This window comes from Alligator mississippiensis, chromosome 4, assembly GCF_030867095.1.
Source record: "Alligator mississippiensis isolate rAllMis1 chromosome 4, rAllMis1, whole genome shotgun sequence".
Lineage (NCBI taxonomy): Eukaryota > Metazoa > Chordata > Crocodylia > Alligatoridae > Alligator > Alligator mississippiensis.
This window is the reverse complement of record NC_081827.1, coordinates 15,548,756-15,571,596: the sequence shown is the minus strand read 5'-3', so window position 1 is coordinate 15,571,596 and position 22,841 is coordinate 15,548,756. Positions and strand designations below refer to the sequence as shown.

The window sequence follows — 22,841 nt, the reverse complement described above, 5'->3', positions numbered from 1 at the left end:
ACATGAGGCACAGGAAGAGTGCTCTTTAATGTGATGTTTTAACTTTCTGCATACAAACAAGAGCATTCCTAGTCTGAGACATGCAAATACTTTATTTATTCAACTCTAAGACCTGGTTTCTCCCCATTTACTGGGGGGAGAGCTCCTTGTCTTAGAAATAAGTATGGGGCCCTAGCTGTAGCTGTTGCCTGTCAGTGCCTACTTACCTGCCTCACTCCTCTGCATCCTGCCATCTCCTGCAAACCTCTGGCTCCCTGATCTGCCCTTCTCCCTTCCAGCTTTACCTTTGCTCTGCATCAGCAGGCTGTGTCTATGCAGCAGCCTGGAGTACTGAGCCCAGCCCATAGCAACAGCACACAGCCTGCACAACTGCTACAGGGCCATGGCAGGGCCACACTTGGTGCCACAAGCTAGAATGGGGATGGAGCCTGCCATGCAGAGGCTGTGCAGGGGGTAGGGGTGAGCAGAGGCTGCAGGTGTGTGTGCAGGAGACAGAGGTAGCAGGGCACCTCCCCACTCCACTTGCTTCCCTACTGCCTGCTGCAGTGGGAGGGATGAAGTAAAGACAACCCTCCAATAATTAGATACTATACAGTACATGGAATAGTGTGACAAGTGTATAAATTCTCATATAGAATCCAGTTATTTGGGGAGATTGTCTTAAATTCAGGATCATCTTAGATTCAAGTAAATATGGTATCTAATGTACATCACAGCATGTTACAAATGCAGTTCTACCTGTAGTGGCCACTTACCAGCCACTTTAAGCAGCATACCCTGGAAGGAGGAAGATAATTAGCATCACTTGTCATATGGCCCATTCTATTACAGGGAGACATTGCTGGCAGGGAGAAGCAGGTTGTCTCTGTTTTGGAGGATGAAGCAAGTATTCTTCCAGTTGCTCTTCACTTACAGCCCTTAGAATGGGGAAGGACTCTGTCCTATTCCGTTTGCAGCACATGTGAGCTTACATCTCAAGGAACAATGGTCACAAACTTGACAGAGAGCAGATTTAGGCTAGATATCAGGAAAAACTTCACAGTAAGGGTGGCCAAAATTTGGAATGGGCTTCCAAGGGAGGTGGTGCTCTCCCCTACCTTGGGGGTCTTTAAGAGAAGGCTGGATAGGCATCTGGCTGGGGTCATCTGACCCTAGCACTCTTTCCTGCCTAGGCAGGGGCTAGGACTCAATGATCTGTTGAGGTCCCTTCCAACCCTAGCATCTATAAATCTGTTGGCTAACATGGGGTAAATATGGATGGCACTATCTCTGAGTGTATCACTGACATGATTAGGGTCCAGGGGTAACTTAGTCCTCATCCCTCTTCATGGCCATGGAGTTACCACTTGGAGACCACTAGGTTACCTATGGTCTAAGCCAGGTGCAGGGGCAAAATATGGCAGAGTAGAAATGTATGTTACAACTTAAAGCTTATGCATCTTTACTTGTCTTGGTGTCACTAAATTTCACCCAGTTAGACTTGTATTGGGCCCAATAACTTATATTTGACTAATACATATGTTTCCCAGAAAGCCCGTATATGATGATCCTCAATCAGTAGTTCTCAACCTTTATAGATCCAAGGGACTTTTTGTGAGGCTCCAGGCACACCCTGGAAAATGCCAGCTCTTAGTTTTCATTTGTTTTTTTTTGACTGAGGTAAAAATAATAGAGCAATTGTGCTACTGCAAAGAAAAGCCACAACAGGGCAGAATGTTTTTAACACCATGGTTCTGATTTGAGATTTCTGGGTTTATCTTGCAAATCATGTTTGCGTACCTAACAGTACAAACATTATGTTGCATTGTGACACCTTTGAAAAGATCTCAAGGCACCTGAAGGTGCTGCAGTACCCTGGTTGAAAATCACTGTCCTAGATGGTAAGACATAGAAACTCCCTTTCCTCAGCAATTAATCATCCTAACTTAAAAAACAAAACAAAACACCCCTCTGGTGAAATCTCCATGCTTAGAAATGTTCACAAACCGGTCACAGACACCTACTTACCTGGGATGGTTTAGTCAGGGATGATCTTGCCTTCAGCAGGGGACAGGACTAGATGGTCTTATAAGGTTCCCTTCTAGCCCCACTTCCCAAAATCCTAATTTTAAAATGAAATTGTCTGCATTTGTTCTTGTTATGCCTCTCTCTACAAGATTAGTCTTATAGTGCCTGGTCTTTTCTTTTTTCTCCATGATGATACTCTACTTGAGTGATATATCAGAAAGACTGTTAAGTGGAAGTTAGTGTTTTGTTGCGAGAGACTTAAGAGCTATATTTCTCCAGTCTTTGAATTACTTCTGGTTGCTGTCTATGCCCTCTCCTAAGTTTAAACATCCATATTAAAATATGGGTGCCAGAATGAGATGCAACATTCAATATTACCAGCACTATAGCCAGGGGTAACATCTGCTTCCTACCAGTTGTTCCCTAGTTTATCCAGCTCTGTGACAGTGTCAAACTGGGACTGTAGTCACTGCATTCATCTTGGAATCCTACAGAGGTAGAAGTCTACTGTTCCACTTTAAGTCCCTCTGAAATATGCTAAAGCATTTGTCTGGGACTTGGTCATGTGCATTTAAAGAACAGGGTTGCCAACCCAAAACAAACTTTTTAACTAACAACCTGCACACTTTTTACTGACAGCCAAACTTTTTTACTGATGTGTGTTTACATAATATAAATATACCCTTGGACTTGGGCCTTGGACAAGGGCAGGATTTAATTTCAGGGGTTTAACACCAGCCATAGTAAAAATGTTTGGCTTTCAGTAAAACATTTGCCGATTGTGTCAATTAAAAAAAATACCCACAAGACCCTTTTTCACAGATTAACTTCTGCTCTGCGAGATGTCACACACATGGCGTTCTGACCCTTTGATATATGATTTATTGATGATGCACGGTACTAATTTTTATAAGGTTTACTGTCAGATAGGAAGAGGTATTTTAAGGAGCTGGGTACCAAATAATTTTCTCTCAAGTCTTTTACATTTTTCTTAGAGACAGAAATGATTAGGGGCATCAGAACAATTTAAAGAAAGGACGTATCCACTGTAATGTACACCAAGGGCAACTTATTAGCAGTCACCAGCACCATTTTCGAGCAGAGATCCTGTATGACCCAGCTTGGCTCTGAGGTGGGCTGGTGCTAGGACCCATGTACTGGCACTTCTCCCCAGCATGGAGCTGCAGCAGAGCTTGGGTAAAGCTCCCAGCTGAGCAGCAGCCTGAAAGGTGAAGCCCCCTATTCAGCATCCTTCCTCAGGCCTGCAGGCCATAGGTTGCCAATCCCTGTGTTAGAGGTAACAGGCGTGCCACCCAGCCATGACCACAGGCAGCTGCTTCCCTCCACAGCACCAAGACCACTTGAGCCTGCCCCCATTGTGCACTTAGCTCCTTTCCTCCCTCCCCCACAATGCTGGTCCTTCTCCTCAGTAGCAGTGGGAAGGGCCAAATTCAGCAGTGATGGTGAGTGGCATGTGCAATAGGTGGTCAGAGGGATGTGCTGGGGTGCTGCCACAGGTTGGAGGTTGCTGACCCCTACATACTTCAAAGATTAACAGAATCCAATAAAAAGGGAGCGTGTGTCAAAACCGAAAACAGCTATTGCTTTGTTTTGTTACTGTCCTCCGCGTGCCCCTTCAACAAACTTTCAAGAGAAATTATGCCTTTTGAATGTAGATCTAACTCTGTATGGACACTGCTATGAAGCAGGATCTGGCATCTGGGCCTCCCTACAGATCCAAATATTTGGCAGCCGGATAGTGGTGCCACCGCTCTCCCACTGCCAAATTTCTAGACCCATTGGGAGCCCTGTGAGTTGGATTTGGCTCGTAGGCCAGGGGTTGATCATCCCTGTCCAAGGGAAAACAACGCAATTCAGAATTCTTTAGACGTGTTAAAAATTACTCACTGATGAGTTAGGATCGTAGGAAAGTAGGGCTACAAAGGACTACGTGGTCATCTAGTCCATCACTCTGCTTAAGGCAGGATCATCCTGGACTAAAACTATCCTAGCCAAGTGTCTGTCTAGCCTGCTCTTGAAAGTTTCCCAGGATGGAGATTCCAGTTTTTCTATTCTTCCTGTTCCAATGCTTAAGCACCTTCATAGTCAAGAAGTTGCTTCTAATCTCCAACCTAAATTTCTCCTGCTGCAGCTTAAGGCTATTGTTCCTAGTCCTGTCCCCTTTGGCCACAGACAAAAGCCCACCTCCATCCTCTCTATAAAATCACCCTTCAGGTATTTGAAGGGTTGCTTCTGTTTAATCAAGTAAGAGAAATTAAACTTTAAAAAGATCCAGAAAAGATGCTGCATATTCAGTATAGACTATGTAAAAACTAAAGTTATAAACATATTTTTACAACATTATAGATCTGGCTTACACTGTGTTACGAACTGGGGTACAGATACGAAATGTCTCCCAAACCCAGTGAGTCCAGGTGATTCAAATCTCAGTAGTCTGGCCATCTGCAGAAGTGCCAGTTATTATAAAAACAAAGCCAACCACAAAAGAAATACTAAATTAAAATTTATTTTATCAAAAGAAACTATAAGAAAAAGAGATACTGCTATTACAGACTTCACATATCAATTATGAAAAAGTAGTGTTCCTGAGGTTACAAACTGCATATCCTAACAAGTACACAGTCCCAAATACACACAATGAAAATAACCAAGAGGTTGGTATAATTTTGAGTTTAAATAAATACACAATAGCTTTTTTTCTTCTAGAAGATGCTGCAGCATTTTAGTTCTGCTACCTCAAAATAGCTGAAAAACACATTGCATGTTACCAGTCAAGCAAAAGTGCCATTGACACAGCTGTACTGGTGGCCATGGTAAATGCTGACCAAGAAGCATAAAAGGCAGAAGGTGGCTGGTTTCAGCTCCTTAAGGAACTGACACTAACTTTTTTCTCCTTTTCTAATTTGGCAATTTTCCCTCCTGAACTCCTGAAAGGATGACAGGAGATTAAAAGTGACTTAGTATCCCATTAAACTAATTCACAGAAGAAAACCAAAATGCACTGCAAATTCAGACATCATTTATGGTTCTGAATCAGCAATGGGATGTATAGGTCTACTTAAAGTACTCTCCCATTATTTCACAGGATCAGAATTTGAGATCCTGCAGCAGAGGTAATACTCCAAGCCATTAGATTAAAGCAATGTATTGGCAATAAACACGATCATCAGAAGAGACAGGACACTAAACTCAGATACTGAGAGCTGGCAGACCTTGATGTGCTTTCTATAAGCATGTATTTTTGATTTTCTGTCTAACCCTCTTATACTGCTACAGACTATCATGTTCAGGGCCCAAAATTAAGGGAAAAAGGCAGCCAAAATAGTGACTACAGCCCTCCGTGTGGCTTGTGCAAAGGGGTCCAACAGGGGCCACAGCCACAAGAACAATCCAAAGCATCTGCAAGAGGCCAGGGAATTGCCTCCTGAACGTCTGCTACCTGTTGAGGAGCAGGAGCTCAGATTTCCATCCCTGCACAACTTGCTGCTCACTTGGGATGTATTCAATAGAAAGTGGAATGATTCTAGATACGAACTATTTTCTATGTTTTCAAAAAGGATTTACGCTCCACATTCCACTTAAGCTTTAGAAAAACAATTATAAACGATGTATGACACCTTTAATAATGACTAAATCCAGCACTTTTATCCAAGTATGGGTACAAAGTAGCACAGTAAAATGCCAGGTATGCTTAAAATTATGCAATCAGCGTCTCAGTCATTAAACAATATAAAGCATCTAATTTCAAAGTATATTTCTTTATAGTCTACAAAACCCATAGAGCACTGTGTACTGCTCTTTACCCCGAATCTGTATCCCAATGGCAAACGTGCTGTTGTGCATTAGCTTATGCGATTTCACTCCCCTACATAAAACCAGTTCTCTAGTAAAATAAAACTGTGCTTTTAAACTAACAAATGACTCAAACTGTCCTTCAAAACCTTTGTCGGAGTGGTAAACATGAACTTTAAGGCATATTTTTAACAAATGAAGAAAATCATTATATGTTACGATACTGGACCTCATTCACCTGAGCCAACAGCAGCGTACCTTATAAAGGTAAGTAGCTGACCTCATGGTATGTAGCAAGCATCCATTTATGGAGCAAAAGAACTCTGCCCGACTCCTTAAAGATCCTGTACATCACTTTCAAGTACTATGCAAGTCCTGCAAGCTTATCCACAGGAAAAATAAAGCACTTAACCTTTGTCCCTGGAACTATGGACATAGTTTGTGGCTCCGCTCACGCAGTCTAACTCAACTGCTGTTCGGCGTCTTTGAAGTCCAACAAAATTTTAGTATACGTTATCAACGGATCAACATAACTACTTTTGAATATCAATGGAAAAATATTCAAGAAGCTGAAGAACGATAGGTTTCTCAGCTTTACATTCAAAATTCAAAGAACATGTTACAAATGCCTACAGCAAATGGGCAATTTGCCCCTAGTCTAACTTCACTGAAGTTAAATTTGTTGCAACAGGAAGAAGTTTGGTCTAATGTTTTTAATTCTGCTACTGGGTTAAAAACATTCACAATATGTAAAAAAAACTGTAACAATCAATGACAGTTGTGCATAAAAGTCCATTCCCAGGATACTTTTCTATCTGTACCATATAATTGGTATCTTTACACAAATGCATCAGATTACCAAAGAAATAATGACTGAATTTTTACTCTTATTCCTGTTTATCATCTTCTCTCAACTTGAATCAATAGTCTGTTTCAGCGACATCTGCCTGTTTCCAAATTATTGGAAAAAAAATCAGCATACGTAAATAATTTGATATTATGAGCTGTTTTTATAACTGCAGGAATTCAGCAAATACAGTGACTGTAAAAATTGGAAAAAAGTTCATAGGAATGAATGTATTATAATTCTATATGTAATTATTAGCCAACGCCATTCAGACATCATTTCCAAGACCCTGATCTTAGATCTACAGTCCGCTGATACAAGTCACTGTGCAAAGTTCTATAGACATTACTAATCTTGTCCTTTTTTTTTTTTCCTGCTTGAGTATATTCCTATGAACCTTCATACCTGTGCAACATTTCATGGTAGTACCTCCTGGAGGAGGATCAGGGCTGAAGTTTTATTGCTATTTTTAAGCCTTTTAAAAGGAAAGTGGAAACTGTTACAAGTTAACTAGTCAACTATGAGTTTTAGGACTTTTTTCCTGTCATCAATCTTTCAGCTTCATGGAACACCATCACCTCAGCCCCTTACAGGATTAGAGCTGTAAGCATACACAATCAATATTCAAGTCTTAGTCCACATTAAGGATAGTTTTCTGAACAAACTCATTCATTGGCTCCTAAACAACAGGACAGTAGTTCCAGGCACATCTAGTTTTTAATCCAGGCTGTCAAGTGTTTCATGTTTTGGTGGTTGTAATATTAAATCTCCTTCTTTGGCTAATGCCCATTTCAAACCTAAATTTAACACCTTTCCACCGTAGTGATTTACTTAGATGTAAAAATACTTCAATGGATATATATATGTAAACTAGAATAGTCTTCTTGAAATCATTTAGAAAGGCAAAATAATTTATCTGCAACTTTGGATACTGAGCATTCAGTTAAGATACCCTCTACAACACACAGCCCCACACTTGCACACAGTTCTGGTCCTCTTTCTGGCTGGGCTGAGAGCATCAGCGGAGTCCGAAATAGGATCTATAGAGCCTAAACACATAAGAAAACATCAAAAAGGTTAAAGGTTGTTGGAAATTGAGAATTATTATTTCTTTAGCTGCAACACTGGAACTGTGTAAGAGAAAAAAGTATGGTTTCAGAAGCTTTACAATCTAGGAACCCAGTTCTGCAAAACTCTCTCAAGTATGAAGCTAAACATGCACATAAATCCCACTTCCTGTATTTGATAGGCTGCTCTGTGCATGCATGTCCTTTCAAAAGCATCTGATGAAGAGAGCTCTGGGGCTCATGAAAACTTATACCTCTGCTTCAGTTAGTTTGTAACAGGGTACTCAACCCCTGGCTTATGGAGCCATATTATCTGGCTTATGGGGCTCACCCCAGGTCCCAAAATTTGGCAGCAAGGAGCCATGGCAGTGTTAATTGCTGCTCCCCTGCTGCCAAATTTCAGGGGGGGGGGGGGGGGAAGCCCTGCAGACCCTGTGCGCTAGATCACACTGGTGTGCTGCTGGATCCAGTAGGCAGGCAGCCAGCTAAACTGACCCTGCACCACTCATCCAACCTGTAGGGCCAGGACCCTAGGCACCACTGATCTATGAAGGTGCATTTCTACCTTGCCTTCTACCATGACTAAGTAGTCATTGTCAGTCACATGAAAGCAGTTATGATCTCTGTGAAAATACACCTAAAATCATATAATATCTGTTATTATTGGTATTGGCTAAGTGCCCTAGTTGCAAGCCAGGATACCATTAGGCACACACATAAAAGAAAGTATCTACTGCTAAGAGCATATAACTGGAATTATAGGGCAAGGAACAGTAAATAGCTACAGACTGAGGAGCACCAACTACCTAAGTTCTTTGTAGACATTGTTACAAAAGGGAGTTTTAAAGTGAAGTTTAGAGGAGGACAAGGAGGTAGCTTTGTGGATATCTATAGGCAGCTTCTTCAAGAATGAGATGTCACATTAGAGCAAGCACAGAAGTGCATGTCTGAAAGTGTAGTATTGAACATGAAGTCTGATCCACAGGTACGAGTTGATAGGTAGCACAAATATAGGCCATGATGGGAAGCAAACTAAAAGACTGACACAGTTAACATAATGGGCAAGAAAAACAATCTTTTCAGCCACATGGACAAAGTTAGCATTTTCTTCAGAAAATGAACTTTCAATTTTTAAATTGGAAGAGTAGGTTCCAAGTGGAAGACAGCATAATTACAAAGCTAGCCAGTGGCTCCTATTCTGCTCCAAAATTATTCTATACAGTTTACCACTGTTCTCTATATTTGTTTTAAAACAAGTTACATTTGCTTGTAGCAATATATTTACTACAAGTTTTCTTTGAAGTTGTTTAGTTCTCATGAAACACAGGCTGTTCTGCAGTATTTCCATGTTTATACATAAAAGTCTCAAGAAGTATCTTTAATTAATATTTGTATTTTAATAAATAGTACTGAATCAGTTGCTAAATACTAAACTATGTAAGTACTTTGCTCCGTCAAGCTCAAAAGAATTATACATATGAAGTATTGAGTAAAAGTACTTTAAGAGCTACATTTGCACACTGCACATTACTATAACTATGCAGAGACTTCAGTGGAGAACAGGAGCCAGTGACCACAGCTTGCTGTATAACTGCCGGGAGAACATATACACAAAACAATTTTCCAATGTTATTAATGATCCCATGTGGATTTGAGATCTGAGAGCAAACAGAATCTTGTTCACTAATGTTTTGTTCAAAACACCATCAGACAGTACTAACCAATGATCAATTTAACTACCATGACAAGGTAAAGAGCTTGTATTTTGTAATCATTTTGGCGCAAGGACCATGTTTCCTTATGTATTTGTTCAATACCTAGCACAATGGGCCTGGTCATGGACAAGGATTCCTCCTGAAAATTGAATACAAATTAATAAACGGTCATTTAGATTGGTCATTTATTTTGTTTTCTTCAGAAATGATTGCTTCTGAAAATTACACTTTCCAAGTAAGAATGTCAATAAAACAAATTGAACAAAAAACCTTAGGAATTGTACCCAGACATTTGTTCATCTTTATGGCTGACAGTCTAGCAAATGCTGTATAATAAGTTGCCTTCCAGGGTATCAGAGCTCAGTTTGAGCTTAGAAAACTAACTGGATAGGGCATGCAATCCTGTCTGTACAGGAGGGGGAAAATCAAGGGTCTGAGCCCAGTGCAAAGGGCTGTAGTTGCTTTTGCAGGGTTGGCCAGGCAGACAAGCAGCTGCATCCAGACTTCCTACCTGGAAATACCATATTTGCTTGAATCTGAGGTGATGTGTTTCCCCCCGCTCCCAACCATGAGGGAAAAAAGCCCTCCTTTAGATTTGAGTACTAGCCCCAGGCAGGCAGCAACTCAGCTCTAGCTTTAGCCCTGCCAAAGTGGTTTGTGTGGCAGAGGAGGGGATTTGCAGGGGTTGCATGTGGGAGACCATGCTCATTACATACCTTTCATCTGATAATCAAATGTGAGCTCCTCTCCAGCCTTGATAGGTCTTGTAGAAAACAGTGCTATCCGAGGAAGACGCAAATCAAGGTTGTCGATGAAAACATTGAACACCTGAAGATTTGGATCACACTGTAAAGCAAAATAAGAGATTTATAATTCAGGTTTCTGTCAGCAAAAGAAAAAATTCAGACTGGTGCACAGAATGGTAAATAAGAGTTATTGTATACTACCAGTAAAAATTAGGTGTGCCAGTAAGAATTTAGGGGCCCAATCTTCTTCTCCCAGTGACAGAAAGTGAGAAGCAACTCCATCTAAGTCAATTATATTATCCTTGTGCAAACATCAGTATTATGAGAGAAAATCATAGAAAAAGCAGTGAAGCAGGGCCAAAAGGGACCTCAAAAGGTCATCTGGTCTAACCCGCCACCTGAGACAGGATAGGTATCATGTCCTGTATGAGGATCAAACTTACAACTTTGGTGTTACTAGCACCACAATCTAACCAACTGAGCTTATCAGCCACCACAAAGACCCTAGTATACGACATTATAGCTGTGTTTACAACACATGTATAGACATCATTCTACTTAAAAAAAATATTCTGCTCTTAAGTCAGATCTTAACTTTGGTCCCAAGGTCAGAAATTACTAGTATAATATTGCTGTAATGGATGGACTTCCAGTTTCTAGTTCAAAGACTGTTTGGCTTCTGTTGTTATCCAGCAGCCCACGAGAAAGAAAGCAGGAATGTAAGTGTGATACCAATACAAGTAAACATTTCAGAAATCAATGGATTCAACTCCTAAATCACCTATGCATTTTTTAAAGCTCTACTCCTGCCTTTTATCTTTGGATAGAACACCTGCTCCTTTATTTTCAAAAGCAGTTTGAAGTCACGCTCCTAAGTTTATGTTCAGGCACTTAAATTCAGCCACCCTAGTTCCAGAAGCGCAGAGTACCCAGAAACAGTTATAAACTCCTCCTCTCCACAACAAGCATACAAAAACGTGACGCGAGATGTCAACTGTTTAGATATCTAAGAAAAACTAAATTTGCTGTAGTAACAGCAGTTATGGGATACTTTAAAAATTCATTACACTTCCATGCACAAGAGGATTCTGAGTTCAATTAGGTTTCCCTGATTTAGCTACTTTCAGTTTAAAAAAAAAAAAAAAATTTTAAACATACTTGTAAATTTTCCACGGACTGTAAAAATGAGGGTGAAAGCAATAAGGCGGTGTGGGAAAGACACCAAGGAAAGAGAAAAACTTTCCTGTTTTCTGTAATTTACAACTCACACAGAAGAATGTGTCAAGGCAAACACTCCTCCCCCTTTCTCTGTTTCAAAGAAATCAACAGTTCACATCTTATTTATGAACAGCCAAGGATTATGCAGGTTTATTTCCCATATAATGTTACCCATTAACTAACTGCAGAGAAAACTTTGTTTTTGTTGTCTAGAAACTAGTATTGAGCACAATCAAAAAAGCAAATTATGATCCCAGTCCCTTGTATGTCATGCCAAGTCCCATTCATGTCTGTGAGTCTACTCATGCACAGGAATCTAAACATGAGTCAGGACCAGAAATCAAGTTATTTTTGTACATTAATGAAAACCTCCGAGACACATTTCTACCCAGGGGCGACTGGTGCCTTGTGTCAGGTAGGGCACATGCTATCCCTGACTCAGCAGTCAGCAACGAAGGGGGGGGCCCCCACGGCCCATCTCACTGACCAGGGGCCCCTACCCGGGAGTGGGGGGGGCAGGGGGTCATCTGATCACACTGACTGAGGGAGGGCGTTCCCCTGCAGCTGATCTCACCAACAGGAGAGGGGAGGGTGGTGCCCCTTCCCCCGGAGGCCTATCACACTCACCAAAAAGCAGCCCACACTGCTTCTGGAAGTCCCCCCTGCTTGTCACCTAAACAGGCAGCGTGGCGTGACAGGGAGTGCACACGCACCCTCATGCACCTACCACGCAACACCATAGTTTCTACCACCTTTTCTTAGCCCTGATCCTCAAATGGATAAGAAACAATGAAAACTCACCTGTCATACTTAAGCAGATTGAGAAATTTTAATTCCTGTTAAGTTCCCTCTCTTGTGATCTGATTTACTTGATGAAAAGACTCTACAACGTTGCCTACAGTTTTGTACACAAGAGGATAATTATGACTCAAATCTACGGTACTTAATATTATGTCACATAGAATTTTGCTCTGAGCAGTTCATGAACATGTACTTCATTCTATGCAATTGTGTTTTGCTGTATAACTAGACAGAATATCTTTTTTGCAAAATCCAAAGAAAAAAGCATAGATGTAATTCAGACAAGGTTCCTTGGGTGAATTTGATCTCTTTTATTAGACCAACCCAAGTGGTTGGAGAATATTTATTAAGCAAGCTTTCGGGTCCAAAAACCCTTCGCCAGGCTAAGGAAGTTTCAGCAGTTGGTGTGTGAGCATACACACCAACTGCTGAAACTTGCTTAGCCTGACAAAGGGTTTTTGGACCCGAAAGCTTGCTTAATAAATATTCTCCAACCACTTGGGTTGGTCTAATAAAAGAGATCAAATTCACCCAAGGAACCTTGACTGCCTATGTCCTTAGACCAACATGGCTACAACCTAAACCCCTGCTAGATGTAATTCAGGAACTTGTGAGTTTATGGAAGGAAAGTGAGAGACCCCTCACTTTCCCCTCAGGAAAAAACCCACCTATTTGGGGATATCAAATTCACAGTTTGATGAAAAAATGTATTTAAATTAAACTTAAAACACCACTGAACAAAGTGACTTCACTTATTCCCGGAAAGCTTCAAGTTCCTGAAACCCTACTGTGCAAACATTAATGCATTCTATGAACGCTCAGTTTGGGAATGTGTGAGGGTCAACATCAAAGCAATGGGGCAGAGTTTATGTTAGACAGTTATTCCATGAAAGACATGTATATTAATAAAAAAAATAGGAGAGGGAGTCTTGACTCAACCAGGACAATTCCCCAAGTTTTTAAATACACAAAAAAATGCTTACACTGTGATTCACAAAATGGGACACATTTCCATATCGAGCTGCATCTACTGTAAATTCATCCGAGTCATAGTCCAGATCAAACAAATACGTATTTCCTTGGTTGTCATACAGTTGGCCTCGTCTCTCTGCTTCCTCGCTCGTAATGACCTAAAAAAAGAAACCTGCATCATATTATTAAGTATTACTAAACTAAAAGATAACGACAAAGTTGGAAATAAATTACATGTTCTTGAACAGAACATGAACAGACCAAAACTAGACTTACTCACCCTCTATGTATAAGAGGGTTACTACGTTTCTAAGGAATAAGGAACACTACAGTCCATTGATCGAGTTCAGTTGATTAAATGCCGGTTGTACAAAGCTTCATCAATGCCCTGTTAGTACACAGCGATGGCATTTCTCCTCCAGCAACAAGACATTGGACGGTTTCTTGAACATATATTTACAAATAAATGATACACCATTGCTTTCTACAGGACAGAACACAAAACTAAACAAAGATCAACTGTAAAACTCTGAGGCTACTAGCTATATCTTAGCTACCTCTTTCTAAGAATTCCAGTAAATCCTCACAATACTGTTTTTAGTTAATACCAACACCGTTGTCAATAACAGAGCAAAGACTGTGGGAGAAATGTGAAGACACCAGGTCAGAGCCGTAATCAGAAACTGAACGTGAAAGGTTCCCAACCAAGGACTAGTAGCTGAACTTCATAAGCAATGCAGTAGGAAGCCAGTGCAATGACTCAAGGGTCATGTCTAGATTAGAAAAGCAGGCTCCTTGATACATGATAAAGAACAAATTAACATAATTTTAAAAAGGGATTTTGTGCTTAATGAAAATAAGACATTAACAAAAAATGTTTTAACTGGTTGTTACCAGTTAAGGATCTTGCCTTAACTGGTAACAACCAAGACTAATGTCCTAAAACAAAATCTATTCTTCAGGTTTAGGCATGGGAAAAAGGGATTGATATGATCAATGTAACTGGTAACAAAGATACCAGTAATTTAGACTGGGGTAAGATCATAACCAAAAGAACAGTTGAAGATTTCTGTATTCAAGAAACAGATGATCGGAATAGAGACAAGGAATCTGGCTTGGAGAAAAGAAAGGAAGGGTTGTGTTTGAGACATACTGATTAGTTAGGACCTAGCTCAAAGGGTCGTGCCTTAACAAAACTGAGGGCCAAGACGGCGCTTATTTCAGTCTCTGCATTGCTTTGGTGTGGCTACATAGTATACCAGCAATTTATTCTTGACTGACATTTTTTCAGTGTATTCCTTTAACTGTTAAAGCATACTGACTTACTACATGGCAGAATCATGAAGAGCAAAACAATTAAAAAAACAATTATTAAAAAGTCCCTCTTCTGAAATAATAACACTTTTACTCCATAATTCATCTACATGAGATAAATACATACCTCTCCAACATATTCCATCACAAAACTGTTTGTTTTAATTTTCTGGAGGGTTTTTACTCCCCAGCCACGGCCATTGTTAGTTCTGAAGATGCAAAGAGAGTAAGGTGTGCCTTTCTGTACTATCCTGTTAGGACAATCAGGACCACATCTACAGAATGAGTTGCACTCATAGATGGGCAAACCCGGTTGGATTTTTAACTGCCTATATTTATTGTAAGCCAAAAGACATCCAGCCTCCTTGGGACAACATTTCTCAGCAGGGCAATCAGAGCATTCACAGCCAGTTGTGATTCCATTGATCACATTTATTCCTGGAGCAGGCTTATATTCATTAATGTAGTAAAAGTCTAAAGGAGGACCCTCAAGATCCACAGTGTTTTCTACAAGAATCATCCCTTTATGGTTCTTCTTCCTGTTGAGTTCTTCTTTCCATCTCTGTAGAGCTACTCTTTGTTTAGCTTTCTTTACAATGTAATCTACTACTGCAGGTTTCAAAGCCTTGCCATGTTTTCTCATTATTAGTGCCTTCCCTTGCTTTGCTCGAGATAAATATTCATTCTGATCATTATGAAAGTTTTGGAGGAGCAATGGGCATTTAAGATTTTCCAAAGGTTCCCAGGTATTTGTGGATTCTGGCCATCCTTTCCACTTCACAAGGTAGTATTCTGTGCCCTTGAAATACAAAATAATAGAAGCGTTATGTCTAAACTTGTAACAGCTCAGCAAAATTCAATACTTAAAAAAAGTGGGCTTGTTCAGTGACGCAAATACTTCGCTATCACATCCATAGTACATAAAATTAAACACAAAGTTAAGGAGGTGGCATAAATGCATAGAAAAAATTATGCTAATCAGCAATGGAAAAATCATGCATTTCATATGAGGTACCATGTACTCTATCACTGCAAGTGAGGCACAAAAATAACTATACAGCTGGGGAAAAAAGAAAACAAACTAAAAACTATTTCCACGAAACCAGTACAGGGTTAATTTGCTAAAGCAGCTCTAGTAAAGGTTATATTTACTAACTTTGGTATATGAATGGAATAAAGTAAAATCACAAAAGAACAAAATAAGTCTTAACTTACCAAACAACCCTCAAACAGCACTATTTGTCATAGTTACATACATCATCCTAAAGGAATGATATGTCCAAAACACTTAAGTCTCATGAACTTGGGTTGTATATAACATAAGAACTTTAAATTGTTTTAAAATGGGCCAGATCCTGAAACTGGAGTCACGTAAGCAGGCTCTCGTAACCGCAAGTTTCCTCAGTGACTTCAGCAGTGCTCTGGCCATGCTGATCCAGGTACAGCAGCTGGCCCTAGCTGTTCAAAGTGACTATGGTACCAACAAGTCATGGTCCTTTACTTGCGAATAAAATAAAATCAACAAGAGAGCTTTCATTTCAATCATGTCATGCTCCATTATGAAAAGCAGAACCTTCCTTCCATACAACTTCAGAAGCTCAAGAAACACCATTGGGGTTTTGGTTCAATATCAATAGGTGCCTGACCAGAGGCCTGTCCTCACCTACTACTGTCCACCTTAGGGAAAACTCTCTTTCCCCTTCCAAATTGCTACTGATGCATTCATCAAAGTGCTAAATAAGACCAGACATTTATCTTACCTCTTCTACCTTGTAGCCACACAAATATTCCACCTCATAACTCTTTAGATTCCTGTTGGCGATTCCAATGGATTTACATGTGAGATTCTCCTTCCTACATAATTCCTGGAGGGTCTCATGTGCAGCTAGACATGGCACATACCAAGCTACAATAAGAAAATAGGATTCTTTACCCATTTCATGCCTTAGCTGAGTTGAAAAAAAAAATTCAGCAGATGACTTGTGTTCACTTTCTCCCAAACCCCCAGACTGAAGAATGTAAGAACTGCTATTTACTGGATCAGACCATAGGTCCATCTTGCCTGGTATCCCGTGTCACACATCCACCAGCCCAGGAAGGATCTGGCTGGGGAGAACCGGGACGAACGCGGGACTGTCTTCCACTTCACTCCTTCGCTCGTCTCTGGGCAGCTTTACCGGACAGCACCCACAGGCTCCCTCAACTTGCTCAGGGGGCAGCGAGTGCTGGCCGAAGTGATCCGAGAGCTTCCCTCCACACGAACCTCTGAGCCTCGCTCCCTTCCCTGTTTCCATGCGATTTCTCCCAAGAACTCTGTTGCTACGTCTTTACTGGCCTCCCTTCTCAAAGGAGGCTTCTAGTTTCTGGGTGAGCCTCGGCCCACAACCTCCCTCAGCGCGTCCAGCAGCCCTTGGTCAGGCAGCCCAGGAGGCAGCAAGGGTCAGGGGGTCCGAGCGCCGCTCCAGCAAGCCTAAAGCCAAGTCGCCAGCCACCCCCTCTGTGCACCTCGGCTTTGTACGTGTGCTCGTTTCTGGACAACCACAGCGACAAGAGCCCGGCTGCCTACCGCACCTCCGCCCTGCAGATGATCCTGGGTGCCACTGAGCCCGGCTGCCTACCGCACCTCCGCCCTGCAGGTGATCCTGGGCACAGCTCCCTGCTCCTAAGTCCTTCAAGCGCTCTGTCCTGTCCCCCCACCCATTAAGCACTCTACCCAGCCCTTTAACGCGCTCTATGCAGCCCCCCTCCCCCACCCGTTACAGGGCTGTCCTGCCCCCCACATTAAGCACTCTGTCCTGCCCCATCCCCCACCCTGTACAGCCCTTTAAAGCGCTCTACCCAGCCCCTCCCCCACCCTGTAAAGCACTTTGTCCTGCCCATTAAAGATCTCTGTGCAGTCCCTCCCCCTCCTTTAAAGTGCTGTCCTGCCCCCTCCCCCCCTCTAAAGTCCTCTGCCCTGCAGCCCCTCTCCCACCCTTTAAAGCGCTCTGTCCTGCCCATTAAAGCGCTCTATCCAGCCCCTCTCCCTCCTCTGAAGCGCTCTGTGTAGCCCCTCCCCCCCATTGAAGCGTCCCGCGCAGCCGCAGGCCCCGCTCGCGGGCGGCTCCCGGCGGGCACACGCCCCGCCCCCGCCCTCAGGGCCCGCTGCCGGCGGCGGAGCGGCCCCGTCCCCGGGCACGAGGGTGGTGGGGGTCGGGTCGGGTCGGGTCGGACCGGGCCCTTCCGTAGCGGCCGCACCGCACCGCGCTCACCTCCGCGCCAGCCCTCCATCTTGGCAGTCCCGCCCGCCCGGCTCGGCCCCGCCCCTCCGCGCACGCGCATGCGCGCAGCACCTCCCCAGCCCCGCCCCCGCCCCCCCTTCCTTCCCGCCACGGCGCTTCCCGCCTTTTCTGCGCGTGGCGGCGCGGCCGGGCCGGAGCTGGTTTCTCTTTGTTTCCTGCCCTGCGCGTACACTGCTGCTTGCAGGGTTAGGCCTTGGATGGCAGGGTCCTCCCAGAGCAGGTTATTTCTTTAGAAATGAAGGGCTTTGATGATGCCTTTATTAGTAAATCAACAGGATCAGTTGCACAAGGTGAACCGGCTCTAAAAACCTGAAAGCATCCCGGGATCTGGGATGGCCAGTGCCCTGAACCCATGTTTGTAACAGGCTTTTCTCTAGGTTATCCTCTATGTAGGGGCCAACTCAAATTGCAGAAGTGTGCTGCACAGCAGCTCCTTGAATCTGGCAGTGTGCTGCACACCAAAGAGACTCCATCCACACTGGTTCGTTAGGGTTGCCCTACGTCTGGGTTTTCTCAGACACGTCCTCCCATCTCCCTTTCAGGTGGTTTTTTAAAATATCAGCAAATGTCCAAGATTTTGCTCTGCCTCTGCTCAGCATCCAAGTTTTCCTTGGCACTTCCTGGCTTGCCCCAGCAAGGAGCTGCTTGGGGCTGGGGAGAACTGGGGGAGAGGGCAATTGGATGCAGGGGCATCACAGACCTGTGTGAGCCCCGGCAGCTGCAGGCAAGTAAGTCTGTAGTGGGCAGGGGTTGAAGGGAAAGGGCCAGGGCTGGAGACCATCTGTGTCTGGGTCTCGGTGTGTGACAGGCTGGGTGCCTGCTGGCACTGGGGCTTCAGCAGAGCAGGAAGGCAGGGGAGGTGTCTGCCCCTCCAGCAGGGGAAGGGGTGGGGGTTTTGGGGGGGGCAGCAGGGCTGGGGGGAACGGGGCTGTGGGTTGGGAGTGAGGGGAACCAGCAGGGCTGGGGAGATCCTGCATGTCGAGAGCAAGGAGCACCAGCAGGGTGAGGGGCGTGCAGGCAGGGGCTGTGGGTTGGGAGTTAAGGGCACTGTGGGGGCTGTGGCTTGTGGGCACCATGGAGGCAGGGGACTATGGGTTAGGATCATGGGGCATGATCCTGCGACTGGGGGGTGCACCATGGCAGCGAGCAGGGACCGCCCGCAGCCACTGCCAGCAGCAGGAGAAGGGGAGGAGGGACAAGCAGCGAGCGGGGTCTGCAGGCGGCCGCATCGGCAGCGGTGCGGGGGCAGCAACCACCCACAGAAGCCAGCAGCAGCTTCAGCAGTGGCCAATCTCAGGTGGGGGCACATGCCCTCATGACCCCCCTACACATCATCTATGGGTATGGGGGGTATGGGTTGGGAATGAGGGGTACCAGCATGGTCTGGGGGTTGGGAGTGAATTGCAAGGGGGGTGGGCTGTGGCTTAGGAGTGAGGGGCAGATGCAGGGCACAGGCATATCACTGCCCCCTGACAACTGAATTTCACCCCCCCCCCCCCAGGGTCTTTTTTGCAACTGGAAATATGGTAACCCTAGGTTAATCCCCATGGTCAGATTGATACAGACTGGGCACATCTATACAAGAGGTTTACTGTGGAGTTGCCTAATTAGCTCCACAGAAACAGCTGTCTGCATGTGCAGCCCTTTTAGGCCCCAGGAAACTAATAAACTTTGCAGCAAGTTAGTATTTGTAAATACAAGTACAGTTCTGCTGTGGAGGTATTTTGTGCATAGCAGCGCATGTATAGACTCTGACCTGGCTGGCTGAGGCATAAAGGTGCTTTAGTACAGGGGCTGCCTGCCAGCTAGCCCTGCACTGGCGCACCCTCGTGCCCCAGCCAGCCCCTCCACGGCATGTGATGCAGGGTCAGAACAAGCCCCAGGCTGTCAGGCTGATACCTTGGGTTCCCTGCCAGCCAGGGCTACTCTGACCCAGTTTAACGTTCTGCGATCCCAGACACACACGTAAACGCAGTGCCCAGGAACAATAAACTCCGGTATGGTAAGTGCCAGAGTTTATTATGTCACATTCATATGTACATGTAGGCACACCCACTGTGGGGGGGTTTGCCGTCTACACAGGATCCCCTGAGTATGTAAGGACATTTCATAGAAACAGGACCTTGTCTGCCTGATTCCCCTGCTTTACCCTTGGCAAGTTAGGGTGTTAGGCATGTTGTGTCAGGGCTGACACTGGTCTTTTGTAGAGCTTAGATTATGGATTCTTGTAAAAGGGTCGCATCCCAGGGGTGGCTGTGACGTTCCCCTGGAGGCTCCACAGCCGTGCCCCCTTCCATCCCTGAGGTGCCTCCCATCTTTTCTGCCATGCCTTGATGGTGCAGTTTTAGGTCTTACCAAGGACCAGCTTCAGGCCTACCTGATCATACTCATCTCTCTCTGGGCTTCCCCTAGATGTCCAGCATCCCTCCTAGGCTGCTAGGTACTGGGCTCCCTGGCCCTAGCTTCATCTCTCCTCTAAGTCCTCTATCTCTGGCCCCATCTCACTCGTGGAGCCCTACCAGCCATCGTCATACTGGGCTACACACTCCCTGATGGCTTCTTAGCTGTGGTCTCCACAAGGACCTTTGTGCCTCTCCTAGGCCCTGGCCCTGTCTCTGGGTCAGCTGAGGCTCCAGGCTCCCAGCTCTAGCCAGCTTTCCTGGTGGGCTCTCTCACCCTTGGGCCACTCCTGGGCCCTGGCCCCAGCATAGGCTAGTTGAAGTTCCCAGGGTCAGTCCTTTAGCTGCCAGCCCTCTCCTCTCTGTGGGTCCATTCTCGGGTCCCTCCATGCATTGCTCTCTCTGCAAGTTCAGAGCCCTCCATAGGTCTTTCTACATACCCGCTTCCTTTGGGCCTCTCACAAAGCCCCTGTGCACACAGCTCCTCTCTGGGTTTGTCAAGCCCTCCTCAACAGGCCACAGGCACTCAGCTACTTTCTCTGGGTTCCTCTGGCCTCTCAACAAGCCCCCATGCACTCTGCCCCTTTCTCTCTCTAGGCTCATCCAGCCTCTCCACAGGTCCCTATGCACTCAGCCCCTTTTCAGGACTCTGAATCCCACACTGGGTCCCCAGGAGCCTCCTCCATCCCCTTAGTTCCTATCCAAACCTCCAGATATCATTCTCCTCACTAGCGGCAGCCCTCCGGCTGGGTGATGTGCCTTACTGCCAGCCCTGCTTTCAGGATCTAGGCTTATACCCCATCTAAGCCTTGATTGAGGAGAGTCATCTCCTCCAAGCAGGTGACTCTTCAGTCAAGTGACTCCTTTGATCAGGCCTAGCCTCACCTGCCAGCCCCCTGGGGCAGCTGACTGCAATCTGCCCTGACCCTCACCTGCCAGTGGCTCAGCAGGCTGCCTGACCTAAAGTGGCAGGAGATGCAGTGCCCTGCCACAATTGGATAGGAATGATCCTGCCTTAGGCAGGGGCTGGACCAGATGACCTCTGGAGGTCCCTTCCAGCCTGACTTCTCTATGATTCTATGAATCAAATCATATCTGCCCAATTTCCCCCTTTGTCATTCAGTTTCTTCCAAACAAATCAGACTGTTCAGATAAGCCAGATATGAATAAAGTCCTTTTCTAAGAAAGCTAACCATTATGCTAAACAAAGTTAAGTACAAAATACATCAAAGCTTTCTTACTTCACTTTTACCTTCTCTCTGGCATCACAATAACAAGCCTGCACAAATGTGTTGCCAGTGATCATTTAAGAGCCTAAATTGTACAATCTAGGAAAATAAAAGAGGACATCTGAGAGGTTTCTTTGTTCCAGGACACCAAAGAACCAAAACCATCTAGTTTTGCAGTGGGCCTTGGAATGTGTTAATTAAGCAAGATTTAAAATTCCAGGGGAAGATCTGTCTCTTTTCATCTCTGCACCTGGTCTTAGCACATAAATTGGTCCTAACACATCAATTACTCCTTCCTCTTTGTCTAACACATTTACACATGTCATCCTAGCTGTCACAATCCCCAAGGGACCACTTGCTTAAGACCCCTAGCTTTATATATTCTCTTTAAATATTCTCAGAAGCCCAGACAGAGCTAGAGCGGGTGAGCCTCTGACTCCTTGGACTCTTGATCCCCAGCCTTTTGATCCTTGTGCCCACCTGCTCACCTCACTCCTCCATCTGTGGTACCCCAGAAGCTGATTCAGCTCCTGGAGGAGGACTGTACCTTTTTTGAGGTTTCAGAGCCCAACCAGTCCCAAGCAGCAAAGCAGACAGCGCTCTTAAAAACACAACTAGCAGATTTCTTCTTCCCTGAAGCCTAATGGGTCTATGCAGGAAATAGTAGGGCTGGGGTGTTGCACAAGATATGTTTGGTGGTACCTTTTATTGACTCAACTACATCCGTTGTGGGGGGAAAAAGCAAAGCTAACTTCTTGGGACAAAACAGCCTCAGCAGTTCTCCCTTAGACTGCTCTGGTCCTGCCTGCCTGTCCGTCTCCTTGCCCTCGTCTCTGTGCATCTTCCTTTTCAGGGCCTTCTCAAGTGTACATTTTTTAAAATAAATTACTTAACAGAGGACAAACAGGTAATTTAGATAATCATTCAGTCTAAGACTGCTTTCATAGTTTCATAGTTTCATACTTGGCAGGGTCGGAAGGGACCTGAGCAGGTCATCAAGTCCGACCCCCTGCCATGTCAGGGAAAAGTACTGGGGTCAAACAACCCCAGGAAGGTGTTTGTCTAACCTCCTCTTAAAGAACCCCAGGGTCAGAGCCAGCACCACTTTGCTTGGAAGTTGGTTCCAGATCCTAGCCGCCCTGACAGTGAAGTCGCGCCTCCTGATGACTAGTCTGAATCTACCCTATGCCAGCTTGTGACCGCTATTTCTAGTCACTCCTGGTAGTGCTTGGGGGGAACAGGGACTCCCCCAATGCCTGCTGGTCCCCTCTGACTAGTTTGTAACAGGCCACTAGATCTCCCCTCAGCCTTCTCTTGTGGAGGCTGAACAGGTTCAGGTCCCGTAGCCTCTCCTCGTAGGGCCTGCCCTGCTGCCCCCTGATCATATGAGTGGGCATCCTCTGGACCCTCCCCATGCTGTCCACATCCCTCC

At 44.7% G+C, this 22,841-nt stretch overlaps 1 protein-coding gene across 4 annotated transcripts in view; it reads right to left on the bottom strand.

Annotated features, from left to right (window-relative positions):
- The window catches only part of SUV39H2 (SUV39H2 histone lysine methyltransferase), a 35,529-nt gene extending 17,735 nt beyond the window's left edge, over positions 1-17,794 (bottom strand). For 2 of the 4 annotated variants that reach the window (XM_019487534.2, XM_059725804.1), the window contains exons 1-5: positions 17,752-17,794; positions 16,261-16,406; positions 14,628-15,299; positions 13,198-13,344; positions 10,166-10,295 (exon numbers count right to left, since the gene is read on the bottom strand). In XM_019487534.2, the coding sequence (XP_019343079.1) occupies positions 10,166-10,295; positions 13,198-13,344; positions 14,628-15,299; positions 16,261-16,406; positions 17,752-17,770 (1,114 nt within the window). In that variant the 5' untranslated portion in view covers positions 17,771-17,794. Of the gene's footprint in view, positions 1-4,518; positions 9,589-10,165; positions 10,296-13,197; positions 13,345-14,627; positions 15,300-16,260; positions 16,407-17,751 lie in introns of those variants that run through there. The other 2 variants (XM_006263588.4, XM_014607550.3) reach the window with 2 other exon arrangements.
- Positions 17,795-22,841: the final 5,047 nt, after the last annotated feature.